This window comes from Dermochelys coriacea, chromosome 2, assembly GCF_009764565.3.
Source record: "Dermochelys coriacea isolate rDerCor1 chromosome 2, rDerCor1.pri.v4, whole genome shotgun sequence".
NCBI classification, from domain to species: Eukaryota; Metazoa; Chordata; order Testudines; family Dermochelyidae; genus Dermochelys; species Dermochelys coriacea.
In genome coordinates this window covers 26,754,185-26,774,754 of record NC_050069.1, presented here as the reverse complement: position 1 = coordinate 26,774,754, position 20,570 = coordinate 26,754,185, and the positions used below count along the sequence as shown (strand labels likewise).

General features: G+C 41.9%; 1 protein-coding gene across 1 annotated transcript in view; it reads right to left on the bottom strand.

The window, feature by feature from the left end:
• The window catches only part of EXT1 (exostosin glycosyltransferase 1), a 260,725-nt gene that overhangs the window by 27,155 nt on the left and 213,000 nt on the right, over positions 1 to 20,570 (bottom strand). Inside the window, exon 2 of the mRNA XM_038392961.2 lies at positions 1,420 to 1,513. Coding sequence (XP_038248889.1) covers positions 1,420 to 1,513 — 94 coding nt within the window. The remainder of the gene's footprint in view (positions 1 to 1,419; positions 1,514 to 20,570) is intronic.

Here is a 20,570-nt window from a genome sequence, read left to right as displayed (position 1 = left end):
GTTAAAATGTAAACTCTTTGGGGCGCCAACCATAATTGTATAATGTTTAGTAAACACTACATTACTGGTTCTGTATAAGTAAATAAATAAATTCACTGCCACCTATTGGTCAATCGGACCAGAACTTGAGACCTGATTCAAAGTCTGTTGAAGTCAGTGGAAAGGCTCGTACTGAGTTCAGTGGGATTTGGATCAGGCCATTGCTGTGGTGGTTCAGTTTCTTCTAGATTAAGCCAGATTTAACTGATCTGAATTATTGTCCAGACAGTACCCATGCCCAGTAATAAGTGGAACACTGGGGAAGTTTTCTAATTGCAGTACATTCTCTCTCTCTTTCTCGCTCTCTAATTCTGTGCAGTAACTTTGATCTAGTCAAGTCTATGCTACAGCAGTATTTGTAATGGGTAAAGATTCTATCCGTTGGTACGGAAACCACATTACACTGTCTAAAACCCACCCAACACAACAACAATTTGCAGAGTTTTCATCTTCAAAATTCTTCACAGACCATTGATTAAGACTCACAACTTCCCTGGGAAGTAGGTACAGAGTGGGAATACCAGAGAAAAAGGGTGATGTGACCCTAGGTGAAGTAACACAGGTAGTCAGTATCTTAGTAAAGACCAGAAGGTAGGAGTTGTTGACTCTTACTGCAGTGCTTAGGGGAGGGGAAACAGGAGAGAAGTGACTTTGGCAGGGGGAGACAGAGTGGCTCAGTGGGAGAGGTAGGACTAGAACCCTCGTTACCTGACACCTGCTCCAGTGTGCTATCTACTGAACCACACTGCCTGTCACAGGATTTTCAAACCTTGTGCCTTTGCTCTCCATTGCTAGCCAAACAAAAGAGAGCATCTTGCTGACTGAAAGATTTCAAGAGGTGAAGAGGAGTTGCGAAGTCCTGCCTCTGACACAATACAGAAGAATTTTTTAGACACATAGACAGCAGCCAGTTTGAATGTCCTTCTTGCTGCATTACTTTCAGATGGGAAGTAGCAGAACAGAACCATCATCTGCACATTCAGGGTGCAGCCCAGCAAACAACGTGCAGGCAAGTTTGCTTTAACTGAAAACAATAAGCTATGTTTATTGCCCCAGGACTTGCTAGAACAGGTCAAGGTCTCCCCTGGGAATCCAGATTCAGTTGGGCAAACGGTGCTCTAAACAAATCCGACTTTGCCTCCTCTACAATGAGCAGGGAAACCCTCTTCATAGAGGTAACGTAATTCAGTCTTCCGATAAGCTCAGTGCTGAGCCCCTCCTGCGAAGAAGCTGCCAATTGCTTCATAAGCATGACTAGAGGCTTCCACAGTGTGGATTATTGCCCACTAGGGAAATTAAACACAACCCTAAACACCACCTCTTGATATTACCAGCTGAATTCCAACCAGCACAGTCAATGTTTTAATTCCCAGCTCTTACCTGCAGAGCCTCCAGAAACCTGAAGGATCCAAGCCTGCGGCCACGGGGAACCAGACAGAAAGTGGCATTGTGCAGCATTTCACGATAATCATACCTAACAGGAATAGGGTAGTTTTGGAGGGAGATAAGAAAGAGAAAATCAAATTAACAATGAGTCTTAGAGTAACTGTGCATGAAAACGCAAACATCTGCTGATATACATCTGGATAAAATCATCACCAATCAAGTCCATATCTATACGCTCACCGTCAGGTTACACATTTCTCTCTGTGTCTTTTTCTTCCTCTCCTCCACTTCTCCCTCCCATCTCTTTTTTGTTTGTAATAGAAAGGCAATCAATGTGGTTAACAGAGAATAGGCAAAAGGGATTTTGCCTTTAGAATCAACAATTTTGTTATTATTAATATCCATATGGTGTTTTTTATTGCTGAAATATCTTTGGGGGAGCTCTGGGTTTGAAAGGAAAAATACACACAATTAAGACCAACTGTCTTCACGAAAACAGGGTTTCAAGACTCTACATGTAGTGAACCACAAGCAAGCAAGCATTAATTTGTTAACCTCTGAGCAAGACGTTTGTAAAAACATCCCAGAATATTGAGCTATACCATACAAATCTTTCCTAATCAATCAGGAAATAATAAAGAAGGGTCATCAGTTGTTATTGGGGGAGGGGGGAAGAGGGAGATGGGTGGAGGAGGAAGGGGAAATTAGCTGAAGAAAAAAAGCACAGAAACAAATTTTGATAATTAACCATAGGGCTGCAATGACCTCTGATCCTCAAAATTAAAGCTTTAAGCTCGATACTACTGTTTTTGTTCCAATTCTATCAATCACCTCAAAACCATTTACCAAAAACACACATCAAATCCTAACAGTTTCAAGCTAGTTATTAGCTAATTGTACTTCTGTATTAATGGAAACCTATGGAACTGTAAATGGAGCTGACCCTGCAGCCTGCTGGGTCTGAGACAAAAGGATCAAGATTAAATACCCCTCATTTCTCAAGATGTTACCGGCACTCTGGAGACAGGTGCTACTTTGACAGTAGCTACTTTGACAGTAACATGCGGCACTGAAATTTTCTAACTCTAATAATCTAATTTAATCATGGCCTGCAGGCACAGAATTTTTTTTGTATGTATATAAATAGAAGATAAATATGTATGTGTGTGCATATGCGTGTGCGTATATACGCACACATACACAGATCTACTTTTATATTCTCACACAGTGCAGGCAGATGGGAGTAAACCAATTTTCAATTATAAATCCTGTTATTAGGAAGAAATATTCCGAAGGCCCATTTGCTGAAACAAGCATGTACAGCTAATTTGCACAAGAAAAGGTTGATGTGAATGGATTAAGATTATCTCCACTGAGAGTAAAATAAAAACTCTTGTTGCATTAATTAAATCTACAAAACAGACTTCAAAGTGGACATTTTTTTTAAACAGGTCACAAGTTTGGTTATATATTTTCCCACTGAGTGGCAGCAATTTCTTTTTCTCAGCACAAAATATTGATTGACAACTAAGTCCCAACTCAACAGCCTGCTGTGATGCAGCACATGGAGGAAACTGTTAGGAAGCTGGAATAAAAAAGATGCCATATTTAAAATGTTCATTTTTCACATGGTGCGAAGTCTAACACTCATCACTGTCAGTATATATTGTACAACAGGAAAGTTTAACAAATACTAAAAATAGAATCCCCTGTAGAGTTGGAATACTTCACTCATTTGTCCCCATCATTAGCTTGCTAAAACTTTAAAATCCTGTTAATACTCTGGACTGCAACAAACACACAAAACATCAGCTGCAAAATCACAACAGACAAGAAAGAAGGAAATGAGAACAGTGAAAGCGAGGAGAGGCCTCAACAGGCCAGCAATATTCACACTGTGCACCTTTTTTTATAACTGATTAGTTGATATGAGAGAAGATTTTCAAAGGCACAAAATGGAGTTAGATTCCCATCTCCAAGTCAATAGGTGCCATTTGTGCTTTTTATCATCTTCCCTGTAATTAATTGCTCATCTCATGAACAGCCTGGCCATATATGCACAGAAGACCTTATCCTAACCTTCAAGTATGTATTTCCATTCACTTCAAGGGGTACTCCACAAATGTAACATGGGCAGAACCACAGTACGGTAACATACCCATCAATAAGATTCATGCTACAGTTAATGAATTGCACTAGAGATTCTTTTCATTCTTAAATTTCACTTGGATTTCAACTTCAGTGTTCTAAGGTGACTCAATATGGTCCTTTATAGCAGCAGGAAAGGAATGATTTCTAATTTAATCCACATCAGATAACACCCTGGGATTAAAGAATCTATTTCTTTGAAATCCTCAGACATGGTGAATTAAATTTTGCCATCATTTATTCCTGTGAAATGTTGAAGACAATGTAGATACACAAATTTCACTGAATGCAAACTGCACCCCAGTATCTTTTAACAAAATTGTACATAATACAGTTTACACACACAATGTCTATGTAGAGATCACACACACAAAGTATATTTGAAAATCTGAGACACCATTATAGTATGAATGTTTTAGAAGTCCCCTATATAAAAGTAGTGCTTATCTGTGGACTACAGCAGAGATCATTTCATGTATTATTTTTCTTCATGCTGTTATGTACGTCTGAAGAAAACATGAGTCACAAAAGTGTTATAATAAGGTAACTTTACCTACAGTTCATAGATGAATAAAAAGCTTCTGGTAAACTGCAAAGTATTGCTAGAAATGTTAGGTGCAAGTTCAGAAACTGAGAGGTAATAAAACCAGCAGTAACAACAACCACGAAAGAATTAATATATGAATGTGACCAACACCTGGCACCTAGAATGTGCTTAGTAGGAATTCTGACACACATACTTATTGGTCTTCTGAAACTATTTGGAAGTGTGAGGTGATTATGTTAGAAGAACCCTTTCATTGGGTCCCTTTCTGCATGATATGGACTCGGAGTCATTGTCTCTTACACAGCAAAAACTCAGACACCTAGCCATAGAACAGACTACAAAACAACAGGCGACAAAAAATTTCCACTGGAGAGGGTGGAGCTGAGGAGCGACAGAAAAACAAAAGGACTTCAGTATCAGACACTTACATAGACTTCTCTTTTCTATGAGACATGGTAGAAAATGGAATTTAAAACGTTGTTTAGCAGGGGAGGGAAAAGTATTCTTTCACTTTGCCAGGGAGGAGATGAAGTAGCATTTTATCACCTGAGAATCTCAGGGGCCACAACTGAAAGCACTCACACACTTAATTTTAAGCTTGTGAACAGTCACATTAAAGTCAACGTGACTACTGATATGCTTAAAGAAAAGGAGTACTTGTGGCACCTTAGAGACTAACAAATTTATTTGAGCATAAGCTTTCATGAGCTACAGCTCACTTCATTGGATACATTCGGTGGAAAATACAGAGGGGCGATTTATATACACACACAGAGAACATGAAACAATGGGTTTTATCATACATGTTGTAAGGAGAGTGATCACTTAAGATGAGCCACCACCAGCGGGGGGGGGGGGGGGGGGAGGAGGAGGGGGGGAAGGAAAACCTTTCATGGTGAAAATCAAGGTGGGCCATTTCCAGCAGTTAACAAGAACGTCTGAGGAACAGTGGGGGGTGCGGTGCGGGGGGAGAAATAACAAGGGGAAATAGTTTTACTTTGTGTAATGACCCATCCACTCCCAGTCTCTATTCAAGCCTAAGTTAATTGTATCCAGTTTGCAAATTAATTCCAGTTCAGCAGACTCTCGCTGGAGTCTGGTTCTGAAGTTTTTTTGTTGAAGGATAGCCACTCTCAGGTCTGTAATCGAGTGACCGGAGAGATTGAGGTGTTCTTCGACTGGTTTTTGAATGTTATAATTCTTGACGTCTGATTTGTGCCATTTATTCTTTTACATAGAGACTGTCCAGTTGACCAATGTACTTGGCAGAGGGGCATTGCTGGCACATGATGGCATATATCACATTGGTAGATGTGGAGATGAATGAGCCTCTGATAGTGTGGCTGATGTGATTAGGCCCTATGATGGTGTCCCCTGAATAGATATGTGGACAGAGTTGGCAACGGGCTTTGTTGCAAGAATAGGTTCCTGGGTTAGTGGTTCTGTTGTCTGGTGTGTGGTTGCAGGAAAGTATTTGCTTCAGATTGGGCTGTAAGCAAGGACTGGCCTGTCTCCCAAGATCTGTGAGAGTGATGGGTCGCCTTCAGGATGGGTTGTAGATCCTTGATGATGCGTTGGAGAGGTTTTAGTTGGGGGCTGAAGGTGATGGCTAGTGGCGTTCTGTTATTTTCTTTGTTGGGCCTGTCCTGAAGTAGGTGACTTCTGGGTACTCTTCTGGCTTTGTCAATCTGTTTCTTCACTTCAGCAGGTGGGTATTGCAGTTGTAAGAAAGCATGATAGAGATCTTATAGGTGTTTGTCTCCAGCGAGAGACTGCTGAATTGGAATTAATTTGCAAACTGGATACAATTAACTTAGACTTGAATAGAGACTGGGAGTGGATGGGTCATTACACAAAGTAAAACTATTTCCCCATATTATTTCTCCCCCCCTTCACCCCACCCCCACTGTTCCTCAGATGTTTCTTGTTAACTGCTGGAAATGGCCCACCTTGATTGTCACCATGAAAGGTTTTCCTCCTCCCCCCCGCTCCTGCTGGTGATGACTCATCTTAAGTGATCACTCTCCTTACAGCGTGTATGATAAAACCCATTGTTTCATGTTCTCTGTGTGTGTATATCAATCTCCCCACTGTATTTTCCACTGAATGCATCCGATGAAGTGAGCTGTAGCTCACGAAAGCTTATGCTCAAATAAATTTGTTAGTCTCTAAGGTGCCACAAGTACTCATTTTCTTTTTGCGAATACAGACTAACACGGCTGCTACTCTGAAACCTGTCATATGCTTAAAGTGAAGTATACATGCAAGTGCTTGCAGTACTGGGACCTGTAAATTCCTCCTTCACCTGAAAGATAGAATGATAGAAGTCAGAGATGGAAAGAGGTGTTAGAATACCAGTCAGTCCAGCGCACTAAGGACTGTCAAGCTCAGGGATCGGCAACCGGCATGCAGCCCGTCATAGAAATCCGCTGGCAGACAGAGGCGGTTTGTTTACCTGCAGCGTCTGCAATTTCGGCCGATCACAGAACCCGCTGGCTGTGGGAAGCAGCGTGGTCCCAATGGGTAGTGATCGATCAATGGCTCAATGTCTAGTTGGCAACTGGTATCAAGCAGAGTGCCCCAGGGTTCGGTCCCTGGGCCGGTTTTGTTCAACACCTTCATTAATCATCTGGATGATGAGATGGACTGCACCCTCAACAAGTTCATGGATAACGCTAAAACTGGGGGGAGAGGTAAATATACTGGAGGGTAGGGATAGGGTCCAGAGTGACGTAGACAAACTGTAGGATTGGGCCAAGGAAATCGGATGAGGTTCAACAGGGACAAGTGCAGAGTCCTGCACTTAGGATGGAAGAATCCCATGCACCGCTACAGGCTGCGGACAGACTGGCTAAGCAGCAGTTCTGCAGAAAGGACCTGGGATTACAGTGGATGAGAAGCTGGATACAAGTAAACAGTGTGCCGTTGTGCCAAGAAGGCTAACGGCATATCGGGATGCATTAGTAGGAGCATTGCCAGCCGATCGAGGGAAATGATTATTCTCTTCTATTCAGCACTGGTGAAGCCACATCTAGAGTACTTGCGTCCAGTTTTGGACCCCCCACTACAGAAATTAGGTGGACAAATTGGAGAGAGTCCAGCGGAGGGCAACAAAAATGATTAGGGGGCTGGGGCACATGACTTATGAGCGGAGGCTGAGGGAACTAAGCTTGTTTAGTCTGCAGAAGAGAAGAGTGAGGGGGGATTTGATAGAAGCCTTCAACTACCTGAAGGGGGGTTCCAAAGAGGATGTAGGTCGGCTGTTCTTAGTGGTGGCAGATGACAGAACAAGAAGCAATGATCTCAAGGTGCAGTGGGGGTGGTCTAGGTTTGCTATTAGGAAAAAACTATTCAATTGAGGATGGTAAAGCACTAGCATGGGTTACCTAGAGAGGTGGTGGAATCTCCATCCTTAGAGGTTTTTAAGACCCAGCTTGACAAAGCCATTGCTGGGGATGATTTAGTTGGGGTTAGTCCAGCTTTGAGCAGGGGGTTGGACTAGATGACCTCCTGAGGTCTCTTCCAACCCTAATCTTCTATGACCTCTATCACACTCCCTTCTGACCGGGTATGTCTTGGCTGAACAAGTTCCCTGCCTTCACTATGTTCTCCCAAGCAAAGAGAGGTTGCCAAGGACACCTTGCTTTCTCTTCAGAGATGGTTAACAGGTGTAATTGCTACAGTTATAAGGTACCAAACAGCTCTTTCTAAGTAAGCGTACTTTAATAAGTTTATCACACATCACCCCAACTCTAACATGGGCTCTGGAAGGAGCTGTCCTTCAATCCTCCACCCAAGGAAATGCCTTCGGTTACAAGTTCATCACAGCTTCAGCTCAGAACAAGCATCCAATCTTACAGGGCCTCAGCTGGCCAAGTCCTCCCAATTCTATCCTAAAGCTGGGGCCCTCCATGGAGCAGGGGTCCTGTCTCTTTGCTAGCTCAGAAAAAAAAGCCAGGAGCCGGCTGAAAACCAGACTATTTATCTAAAAAACTCTTTCTTTGTCTGTTGGTCCCTGGAGAATCCAGTTTGAACTAGTATATGCGTACCTTCAAGGGTTGATAACGAAAGAACTACATTAGCACCCCCCCCTACTTACTAGAAAAGGTACATGCAATGCCGCAACAACCACATACACAACTGCATTTTTAATACAATGTACCCCAAAGGTATTAACCCTAATTTGATAAGGATAACAACATTTATCTTAATTCCATTAGTTTGGTCAGGATATTACAGGACATTGTCCATCTGTCACAACTTGCTTGAGGACACATAGGATGACTGTGGAAGTGAGCTCACGAAAGCTTATGCTCAAATAAATTTGTTAGTCTCTAAGGTGCCACAAGTACTCCTTTTCTTTTTGCGAATACAGACTAACATGGCTGCTACTCTGAAACCTGTGGCAGATCAGGAATTGAACTCAGATCTCCACAACCAGGAAGGCAGATTCTCAGCGGGTGTTAATTACCACAGTTTCATTGAAGTCTATGGCTTTCCTTCCCAGTACCACTTCACTTGGAGTCAAAGTGCTATACTATAAGAATTTGGGCTTCCACTCTCTTATCTACCCTTGGAAGACTGCTGTGGTCCACACATTTCTTCCATGAAGAAAATAATGCTCTAAAGTATCAAACATTGTTTCCCCAATGCAGATGCGTGCTGAGGAGTTCATTTTGTGGAGTGAGGAGGCGAGGTGGAGGAATTCAACACATAATCAGTCGACTGAATTCTCAAAGAAGTCCTGGAAGAGATAGGAAAGAAACGCTGGGAGAGATGAGGACTGATGTTTGCATCTGTTTATTCAGGTCAAACTTAACAAAACATTAAAGAAAGGAAAAAAATACACAAACACAGGTACTGCTATATTGATGTTTAACCAATGCCATGTTACATTCTGAGATGTTAATCTCAGATTTAAGATTCACATGGCTAGCTTAGCTTCCCTTTTCTCATATGTACATTTTGATACTGGACAATATCATAAAATGACCACTCACTGGATATGCAGACAAATTACATTTTCTGGTAAGTTGGGATGAATTCCCTGCGCCAACTTAGGTACACTCTGGGCCTCATTTAAATGAACCAGTATGTGTTTGTCTGTGTAGGCGAGAAAGTAGGGGTTCTCAACCTTTTCCTTTTGAGCCCCCACCCATGCTATAAAAACTCCACGGCCCACCTATCCCACAACAACTGTTTTTCTGCACATAATAGCCAGGTCCAGGTTTAAGGAGTAGGCAAGCAGGGCAGTTGCTTGGGGCCCCATGCCACAGGGGACCTGTGAAGTTAAGTTGCTCAGGCTTTGGATTCAGCCCGCATGGTGGAGCTTGGAGCCCCACAGCTTCAGCCCCAGGCAGAGGGGCTTTGGCTTTCTGCCTTGGGCCCCAGCAAGTCTAATGCCAGCCCTGCTTGGCGGACGCCCTGAAACCTGCTCTCGGCTCCCCAAGGGGCCCCGGGCCCCTGTTGAGAACTACTGCTATAGAGGATGAGTTAAGCTTATTATATAAAGCTTACAGTTAACATATACCCTAAGTGGATTTTGGCATTAACTTCAGATGACCTGATTAAGTAATATTTGGATTGGCTGGTAGTTTGATGCTTTCACAGGACAAAAATGCTTATCTACATGAGAGGCCTCTCACTTTAATTGCATAATGTATGGGTAGAGTATATGTGTATATCTATATATTAGGTACTTAGAAGAGATCCACTGAGCTAGGCTTTTTCCTAGCAATGTGCAGGTTCACCTGTTTCAGAACTGTAAAGAATCCCCATAGTCAGTACAGTGAGATGATCCTGGGAAGTTTTGGCTTTACCGTGTTTGTTTTAGTTGTACCACTGTGGTTCCTGTAACACTGGGCTTGTTTATTGGGGGCACCATCTGATTCATTTGTGTATCTAGGTACTTTGTATTTATCCAGCTAGCTATGTTTTACTCATCACTGTGACTTTGGAAGTGCCCACAAAAATTCCACAAATCAAGCTTAAAGAGCTGCTTGTATTCTCCCTTGCATTAACGGCTATCATGTGGGTAGGCACGTTTTTTAGTTATTACTGTTATTTTAGGTGTTACATGATTTCTTTTGCTTATTGTTAGCACAGTATTGTCAGTTAATCTTCAGGGACTGATATTGTAGGAATGTTCATAAAGAGAGAGTTTTCCATTTTGCTCTACACATATTTATTTCCAGGGTGCTCCCAGTTTCTGATGGAAAGGAATTCCATAACGGAGGAACTGTATCTGAGGGCATCTATGATTTGTTGTTCACATTTGTGTGCTCCTTCCACTTTCCACTTTCATATGAACATAACTTATAACTGCCAATTTTGTGCATTGTTTAGACTGCTCCATTAAAAATTCTTAACACACACCACAATGTATGTGCCTTTAAATTGTTGGTTGAGTTTTTAAACAAAAAACTAAAGATTTAACCGAAAACTCACATTCCTCTGTAAGGATCTGCAGGTGTTTTATTAACTTTCTGGCTCCCTTCCACAATGATTAAGTATACCAGGTTCACAGCTAATACCTTTTTAGGCAGTACAAACAAATAGCCCTATTTATAATCAATTCTAATTTATTCACACTCTAATTGAATATCCCCTCCCTGCTACCACCCATAGCTGAGAAAACATGTATGGCCCCATCTATCATGCAGGTGTAAACACAGAACGCCATGCGGGCAATTATCAGAATGAGAAATGCTGCTCCACAGAATGGTTTCACAATTTTAACTTCTTGATCCAACATGCTGCTTTTTTTTTTTTTTTATGTACCGACCTTGTCAATCAGTGCTTGGATTAGACAGCTGCTTGGAATTCCTGGTTCACCATTATCCCAACCAGTATGAGAGGTCTGCAGAGGCTCTGCAGTACTAATCAGCCATGCCATGCATTCTTTCTTAGAGCTTAACTATTTCCCCTTGTCACTACATTTAAGAGATTATAACTATCCTGGGAACCATTTTCACTATTAATTACTAGTACCTCTTTTTTTTTTTTAACTCTTAAATTTAGTTCTTTCCAGTCACTCCCACCCCTTTCTCAAAGCTTGGGCTCTTTCAGTCTAGACAGGGAACTGAGTCGATTTAATCATATATGATACTACTTTATACTTACATAGCCCCTTTCAGCCATGAATCACATAGTCCTGTATAAAAATTATGTAAGCCTGAGAACATTCCTATGAGACATCATCAACATCTCCATTTTACAGATGGAAAAACAGAGGCAGAATGACTTGCCCTATATCACACAACAGATCTGGCAGTGTTCGAGACGAACTCAGGAGTCTTGACATGCAGTACTCTGACCTGCCTACTACACAATCTGGTCTTCATCCCAGATTATTTAGTCACAATTTAAAATCCATCTTTAAATTTCTACCTGGAAAATTTATCTGAAAAGTGGAGGAGCAGAACCCAAGACAAACAAGAGAGGGCTTTGACCCCAGCTGTATACATTTTAAAAGCGCCACACTTCAATAAATCTTCGGAGGATGCAGGAGCTCATCGTTGGCAGGGAGCTTTCTGTCATGGCAGTAATGAGCACATACCTTTGGGGATGTCAAATGGGACTAGCGCTGACTTTTCTTTGCAAGCCAAAAATTGCTATGGCATACAATCAAATACATCCACTGCGTCTTTCTGAATCTGTAAACCCCTAGAAGCACACTGCATCTTCCAAAAGGCGCATCTGGATCAGTTAAAGTGTTACAACAGGAGTTATTAAACACATGATACACAGGCTAAATGCAAAGTGTTCCCTCTTGTTTCCAGTGTATTAAGTTTCAGGTCTTAACCAAGCAGTCAGTTTTCAGCATATGAATTCTTAATGCAGGTGGCTCTGAACTATTGGCTAGAGATTCTGAAGAAAAACCCATTCTGTCACATGGAATGCCTTGTTGCTTCGTTTCCACTAAGGTATCTCAGCTTTTAAGTAAACTGTCAAGTAAAACTTGGCATTGAAAACACAAAGTGAATAACTCCCTTTGTAGAAAACCTGACAGCTCAGCTGTGTGTCAGACAGAGTTGCTTAATAGTGAACTCTAAAGACTAATGCATCCGAGTTGGAAGAGTGCCTTTACCACAAACTGGTTACACCAGGATTAAGGCTGAGCAACATTTAGGGATGATTTTATTGAAAACTAACATGCTATTGGTTGACATCTTATTTCCCTCTCCACAAGTGCTGGTTTTCGAATTAGAAAAAGTTTGGAGGTGTAAAAACATAAATGGAAACTTTTTTTTCCCTGCTTAAAGGGCTAATTGATTTCACAGGTGTTTAATTATCATTTGCTGTGAGATAATACCTTATAGTGCCATAAAAAATGGATTTAATTTTCAAGTGCCTGCAAAACCACTGCCAAAGCCAAGTTAGAGCTAAAGCTAGATAATTATTCTATAAATCAAACACACTGCCTCCTTTCTTTGAAATTTTTAATACATGGCTATAATGATATCTGGTGACCTTGAAACGAACATAAAAAGGATTTTCTTGCCAAGTGCCGAAAGGCAGCCATTGGAGTATTTCATTCAGTTTGGTTCATTAACGTTGAATCAGCCAGCCATAGTACCCTAGCTGCAAGTTTCCAAAATATGCCATGGTATATGTGTAGCAGTAGTAGTGTACATGAAGATACTGTATTTTCTGCAGAGCTATAACTACTAAGAGCCGTTGAATTCTACACAGGCAAGGAGGAATCTGACAACCACTGCAAAACTCTCTTCTACATCGACATGGGAAACAAAGCTTAAGAATCTTTGAACAACTAATTTCAAGGTGAAAACATTTTCTATCATTTTGCCTAAGCATGTACAAACTACCATCTTCTCCCCCATAAAATGAAAGATCACTATAAAAGAAAAACTGGAAAAAAAAAGTAATTTGGAATCTACTATAACAATACCAGGGCTATTTTACAGTTAAGATGGACACTAAAGAATTTTAAATCATTTTTACAGCCTTTAATGGCTGCATAGTTGCACTCTATTCAGTGCCATGTTACACATAAAAATACTTTGATACAGAAGCCATTAAAGGAATAGTATGTTTATTAAAATAAAATGTTTTAATGATTTCACAACACAGGACATTTTGACTAAATATACAAGAACTGTCTGTATTATAAATCTATATCACATATGTACAAGATGCACTTCCTTTGGACTGCCAAACAGAAACCAATTGGCTTATAGGCTCATGTGCCCTTAGATTATTACTCTTTTACTAGAACAGCAGTTCCTCTCTGGCCAGCAGCTTTTGGTGTTTAAAGCTGTTAACTGACTAATACTCCAGATAGATTCTACTGTAACAATGCTGCAGCGTGAGAGACAAACTTTGTCAGGGTGTCTCTTTAGACAGCATTATGGCCAATTAAGAACAACCCATTAATTTAGTATCTTAAAGCCGCTTTTAAAACAAAGTCATTAGCTCTTCCTGTTGGGATATATGTCTATCTATCAATATACATTGTGATTCTCCCCATCCCATAGGGAGACCTCTATGTGGGTCTAACATTCCTTGGGTTTTAAAATCTTGCAAGCGCTTATGTTTCACACCAACACTTCTGAAGTAATCGATACACACAATGAAGAGGAATCAGAAAAGTCCATGGACGGAGACTACAGTAGTTCTTCATCTCACTAACAAACACAAATGTACACAGATGCATAGTGAGTACTATGCATTCTGGCACAGTAGTCAAGTATTTTTTTTTCAGATGCATTATATGTTTGCTTGCATGCACATGCATTGTGTGGGTGGGGTTTTCAGAAGTACTCGTTGTTGGCCTAACTCTTCCCCCTCTGAAGTACATGATCACATCCATTTCCAAATCCTTAAATATTCTAGTCTCTTGAAATGCATGAGGGTCAAAGTCTGACAGGGTCACGGACTCTTAGCGGTTAAAGATGAGAATGATCTGGCAGATTATCCAAGTCATAGCACATCAGGGCAGTAATGTTTCCTACTGGACGCTTTCGAATAATGATTAAGTATACTTTGCTATGGCACCTCCCATCCTCTGAAAATCACAAAACGCTTTTCAGACTTATATATATATATATATATATAATATAAAGACTCAATCCCTCTGATTTTTCCTCATCTCCATTTCACAGATGGGGAAAATGCTGCATGGAGTCCTTGTTCACCAAGTCAAATACAGAGCCAGGAATGAAATTCAAGTCTCCTAAGTCCTGGTCTAACCACTAAGCTATGTTCCCTAATACTTTGACCAATAAAATACAGTTAACATGAAATGTAATCACCAGTATTTGATACTGCAGATATCCTGATCCACAGACATGCAGCAAAAGTGGAGCTGATAACTAACTTTGAAAAATGGGGAACTTGATATTGTACACCTTCTCCAACTGGCTCTGTTAGAGAGTTAACCTCCAGTTACTAGTGAAGCAAATATGGAGTGTCAAACACCCATGCCATATCATCCTTATCAGGTCCCAATAATGATCTCTGAAAAGCTCCCAAACTCCAGCTACAAAAGCCCTTTGCAGTATCTTTCTGATGCAAGTTAAAACCTACTGACTGATTTCTTCCCTAACTTTAAAAGCTACCATTGGAATTTCAGTTATTAAAGCATTAGTTTAGATTAAAGACCCAAACAAAGGAAAATCCATACTGCATTTTCTGAACAAAGAAACAAGTTTTAATTCATCTGCCACCTATTCTAATTTCGGGATTACAGGACATACTTGAAAGACTTAGACCAGAGAGAAATAAAGATATTAATGTGAGGCCTCTACTATGACAACCCCTGCTAGTATTCAAGTTGATGATCATTTAGTGGAAACCCCCCAATCTTTCTTATTATTATTATTTTTACAAAATAGCTTTGTACTGACTAATACTAGGGTAACTGGATACTTTAACTGGCTAGAGAAAGAGAAGTGGTTACACTGAAAAATCGTATATGTTAAAATAGGAATGAAGTTAGTAGATTCTGTAAAAATTCAAGCAACTGGATCCACGTGAAGACCTACGGGGGCACAGGATCTTCAAGCATCAGGTGGTTGCAAGATCTGAACTACAATAGGGCACTATAGAAATTAAACACTTTGGAGTTTAATAGAGGATGTAAGCCTTTCTACTGATCTTTTGAACCATCCTATTGAGTTCTATACAGAATAGATCAAAATTCTTTGATGGAGTTATAGTTTTCTACTCAGTGCTACAGGATTTTTCCATGAAGGATGCTGGACACATAAGTGACTCACTGGCATTTTAAACATTATATTTCTCCAAACACATTCTCTAAAAATGGAAAGCAAAGACCACATATAATGCTGATTATGCAGGAGTGCTTTTATGAATTACTAGATTTGTTTGGGGTATTTTTTAAATGGACTTCGAAATTACTGGCAGAGCTAGATGTTGTCAAGGTTACAGACCCAAAATGTGGCCCTTCTTAGATAAAAAAAATAGTTTCAAAAATCAGGAGCTCTTTATCTGGTATTTGTCCTGAACTAAATATATGTGACTTATCTGTACCCTTAAAAACTAAAAGGGAGCTGCAGCTTCAGCCCTCATGAGCTTGAACACTAGAACAACTACAGATATTCATAAACAAATGATAATATAAATCATATACAATGATGTCCATTTCAGGATCGCAACACACTTTATAAAAAGGTGATTATAATTCTCACTTTATAGATGGGGAAGCTACCTTGCGGAGAGGCTAAGACCCACATTTTCAAAAGATGCTTCTAACTTTACTATCCTTAATTTTTGAGTGCCTAGTTTTACTCATCTAGGGTAAATGTAGCCCCATTATAGTCAAATAGGAGTTTTTCCATTTACCTCGATGGGGACAGGAATTTACCTCATGGGGTATTGTCAAAAGTGCTCAGCAATAGACTAACTCTGTCCCAATGAAATCAACTCTCATTGCCTGAGACGGAAGCAGAGTTATGCCATCACTATGCACTTTAGAAAAATCTCTCTAGGGTCCTATTTCCACAGTTCCCACTGATTTCAATAAGAGGTACAGGAATTCAGCACTCCTAAATATAAGGCTCTAGGCGTCTGACGTTGAGCACCTGGAAGTAGAAGTCTCTTTAGAAGACGTTGATCTCAGTGACTCATCCAGGATCACATAGTAAACCAGCGGCAGGGAAGGATAGAATCCAGGAGTCGTGATTTTGAAACTCAGTGTGAGGTATACAAGTGTTTGGATTCAGCTCATTATAAAAGGCCACTTACAAAATCTGGCCATTGAGTCAGCTTACAAACAATGTGGACAGTTCAAGACTTTATTGATTTGGAGCCCACTATAGTTTGGAGAAGCATCTATAACATTGGGTGCTTATCTTCTGAACTTTATGAGGGTCACCTTCAGCACAAATCAATGTGAGCTATGGAGGGATGAAAGATTCAGTTAAGAAACTAATCGCCTATTCACACTCCCCTGGGGTTATTCTATAAAGAGAAAGCGAGAAACAGTTTAAGTTGGGAAAATTTTGAAAAATAAATACATTGCTCAGGTCCTTTTCAACAGAAACTGGGTACTCCAGGCTCGGTTCAGTTAAGATTAATGTGGATCAAGTCATACCATTGAGAGTTTAAAGTGCAGTTGTGCTCTGAACAGTGATGTTATAAAACAGCACCCTCTTACTTGGCAGATCTGCTCCCTGTGTGTGGTCAGTTGTATCAGCTGATCTTAGTAAAAAATAAAGTTATGTTTTTTCTCTTTGGTCACTCGATTACAGACCTAAAAGTGGCAACTCTTCAACAAAAAAACTTCAAAACAGACTCCAAGGAGAGACTGCTCAATTGGAATTAATTTGCAAACTGGATACAATTAACTTAGGCTTGAATAAAGACTGGGAGTGGATGGGTCATTACACAAAGTAAACTATTTCCCCATGTTTATTCCCCTCCCCCCCCCCCGCTGTTCCTCAGACGTTCTTTTCAACTGCTGGAAATGGCCCACTTTGATTATCACTGCAAAAGGTTTTTTTTCCTCTCCTGCTGGTAATAGCTCACCTTATCCGATCACTCTTGTTACAATGTGTATGGTAACAGCCATTGTTTCATGTTCTCTGTGTACATAAAATCTCCCCACTGTATTTTCCACTGCATGCATCCGATGAAGTGAGCTGTAGCTCACGAAAGCTTATGCTCAAATAAATTTGTTAGTCTCTAAGGTGCCACAAGTCCTCCTTTTCTTTTGCAGATACAGACTAACACGGCTGCTATTTTGAAACATGTTTTTACTATTATTCCTCCTCAGCACACACAGCCTTGGGAGGTAGAGCTGGATTCTCTTGTGCTCACACATCATCAACAGTTATCTAAGCCTTGGTCTACACTAGGAGTTGAGGTCGAATTTAGCAGCGTTGAATCGATTTAAACCTGAACCCATCCACAGGACGAAGCCCTTTTTTTTCCCGACTTAAAGGGCTCTTAAAATTGATTTCCTTACTCCACCCCTGAAAAGGGGATTAGTGCTGAAATCAGCTTTGCCGGGTCGAATTTGGGGTACTGTGGACACAATTAGATGGTATTGGCCTCTGGGAGCTATCCCAGAATGCTCCATTGTGACCGCTCTGGACAGCACTCTCAACTCAGATGCACTGGCCAGGTAGACAGGAAAAGGCCCGTGAACTTCTGAATTTCAATTTACTGTTTGGCCAGCGTGGCAAGCTGCAGGTGAGTGCAGAGCTCTTCAGCAGAGGTGACCATGTGGAGCTCATCAGCAGAGGTGCCCATGATGGAGTCCCAGAATCAGCTCCAGCATGGAGGTACGGGATGGGAGGTACGGGATCTGATTCGCTGTATGGGGAGAGGAATCCGTGCTATCAGCATTACGTTCCAGTTTTCGAAATGCCAAACCATTTGTCAAAATCTCTCAGGGCATGAAGGACAGAGGCCATAACAGGGACCTGAAGCAGTGCCTCATGAAACTTAAGAAGCTGAGGCAAGCCTACCAGAAAACCAGAGAGACAAATGGCCGCTCCGGGTCACAGCCCAAACACATGCCGCTTCTATGATGAGCTGCATGCCATTTTAGGGGGTTCAGCCACCACTACCCCAACTGTGTTGTTTGACTTCTTCAATGGAGATGGAGGCAACACGGAAACAGGTTTTGGGGATGAGGAAGATGATGATGATGAGGTTGTAGATAGCTCACAGCAAGCAAGCAGAGAAACCGGTTTTTCCCGACAGCCAGGAACTATTTCTCACCCTGGACCTGGAGACAGTACCCCCCTCCCCACCCAAGGCTGCCTCCAGGACCCGCCAGGTGGAGAAGGGACCTCTGGTGAGTGTACCTTTTAAAATATTATACATGGTTTAAAAGCAAGCATGTTTAATGATTAATTGCCCTGGCATTTGCGGCTTTCCTGGATGTACTCCCAAAGCCTTTGCAAAAGGTTTCTGGGGAGGGCAGCCTTATCCGTCCACCATGGTAGGACACTTTACCACTCCAGGCCAGTAGCATGTATCGGGAATCATTGTAGAACAAAGCACTGCAGTGTATGTTTGCTGGCATTCAAACAACATCCGTTCTTTATCTCTCTGTGTTATCCTCAGGACAGTGATATCATTCATGGTCCCTGGTTGAAATAGGGTGCTTTTCTTAAGGGGACATTCAGAGGTGCCCGTTCCTGCTGGGCTGTTTGCCTGTAACTGAACAGAAATGTTCCCTGTTAGCCATGGGGTGGGGGGAGGGATATGGGACCAGCCACATGGTGGGGGGAGGCAAAATGCGACCTTGGAACGAAAGTACATGTGCTATGTATGTAATGTTAACAGCAAGGTTTACTGTGAAAGAGTGTACCCATTGTTCTATAAAATGTGTCTTTTTAAATACCACTGTCCCTTTTTTTCTCCATCAGCTGCATGTGTTTCAAGGATCATAGGATCTTTTCCTTCCCAGAGGCTAGCGAAGATTAGAAGGTGAAAAAAACGCACTCACAATGAAATGTTCTCTGAGCTCATGCTGTCCTCCCACACTGACAGAGCACAGATGAATGTGTGGAGGCAGACAATGTCAGAGTGCAGGAAAGCATAAAATGACCGGGAGGAGAGGCGGCAGGCTGAAAAGAGGGCTGAAGCTGAAAGGTGGCGGCAGCATGATGAGAGGAGGCAGGATTCAATGCTGAGGCTGCTGGAGGATCAAACTAATATGCTCCAGCATATGGTTGAGCTTCAGGAAAGGCAGCTGGAGCAAGACCCGCCACTACAGTCCCTGTGTAACCAACCGCCATCCTCCCAAAGTTCCATAGCCTCCTCACCCAGATGCCCCAGAACGTGGTGCGGGTGCCTCTGGCCACCAGCCATTCCACCCCAGAGGATTGCCCAAACAACAGAAGGCTGGCATTCAATAAGTTTTAAACTTTTAAAGTGCTGTGTGGCCTTGTCCTCCCCCCCTCCACCACTCCTCCTGGTGCTTCTCTCCTCCACCACCCTGCCTGGGCTACCTTCATAGTTATCCCCCTATTTGTGTGATGAATTAATAAAGAATGTATGAATGTGAAGCAACAATGACTTTATTGCCTCTGCAAGCGGTGATCGAAGGGAGGAGGGGAGGGTGGTTAGCTTACAGGAAAGTAGAGTGAACCAAGGGACGGGGGGTTTCATCAAGGAGAAACAAACATAACTTTCACACCATAGCCTGGCCAGTCATAAAACTGGTTTTCAAAGATTCTCTGATGCACACAGTGCCCTCCTGTGCTCTTCTAACCGCCCTGGTGTCTGGCTGTGCATAACCAGTGGCCAGGCGATTTGCCTCAACCTCCTACCCCGCCAAAATGTCTTCCCCTTACTCTCACAGATATTGTGGAGCGCACAGCAAGCAGTAATAACAGTGGGAATATTGCTTTTGCTGAGGTCTAACCGAGAGAGTAAACTGCGCCAGCGTGCTTTTAAACGTCCAAATGCACATTCTACCACCATTCTGCACTTGCTCAGCCTATAGTTGAACAGCTCCTGACTACTGTCTAGGCTGCCTGTGTATGGCTTCATAAGCCATGGCATTTCAACATCCCCAACGGTTATTTTCTGATCTGGGAATAAAGTCCCTTCCTGCAGCTTTTGAAACAGACCAGAGTTCCTGAAGATGTGAGCGTCATGTACCTTTCCCGGCCATCCTGCGTTGATGTTGGTGAAGCGTCCCTTGTGATCCACCAGTGCTTGCAGCACTATTGAAAAGTACCCCTTGCGCTTTATGTACTTGCTGGCTTGGTGCTCCGGTGCCAAGAGAGGGATATGGGTTCCGTCTATGGCCCCACCCCAGTTAGGGAATCCCATTGCAGCAAAGCCATTCACTATGATCTGCACATTTTGCAGGGTCACTACCCTTGATATCAGCAGATCTTTGATTGTGTTGGCTACTTGCATCACAGCAGCCCCCACAATATATTTGCCCACTCCAAATTGATTCCCGACTGACACAGTAGCTGTCGGGCATTACAAGCTTCCA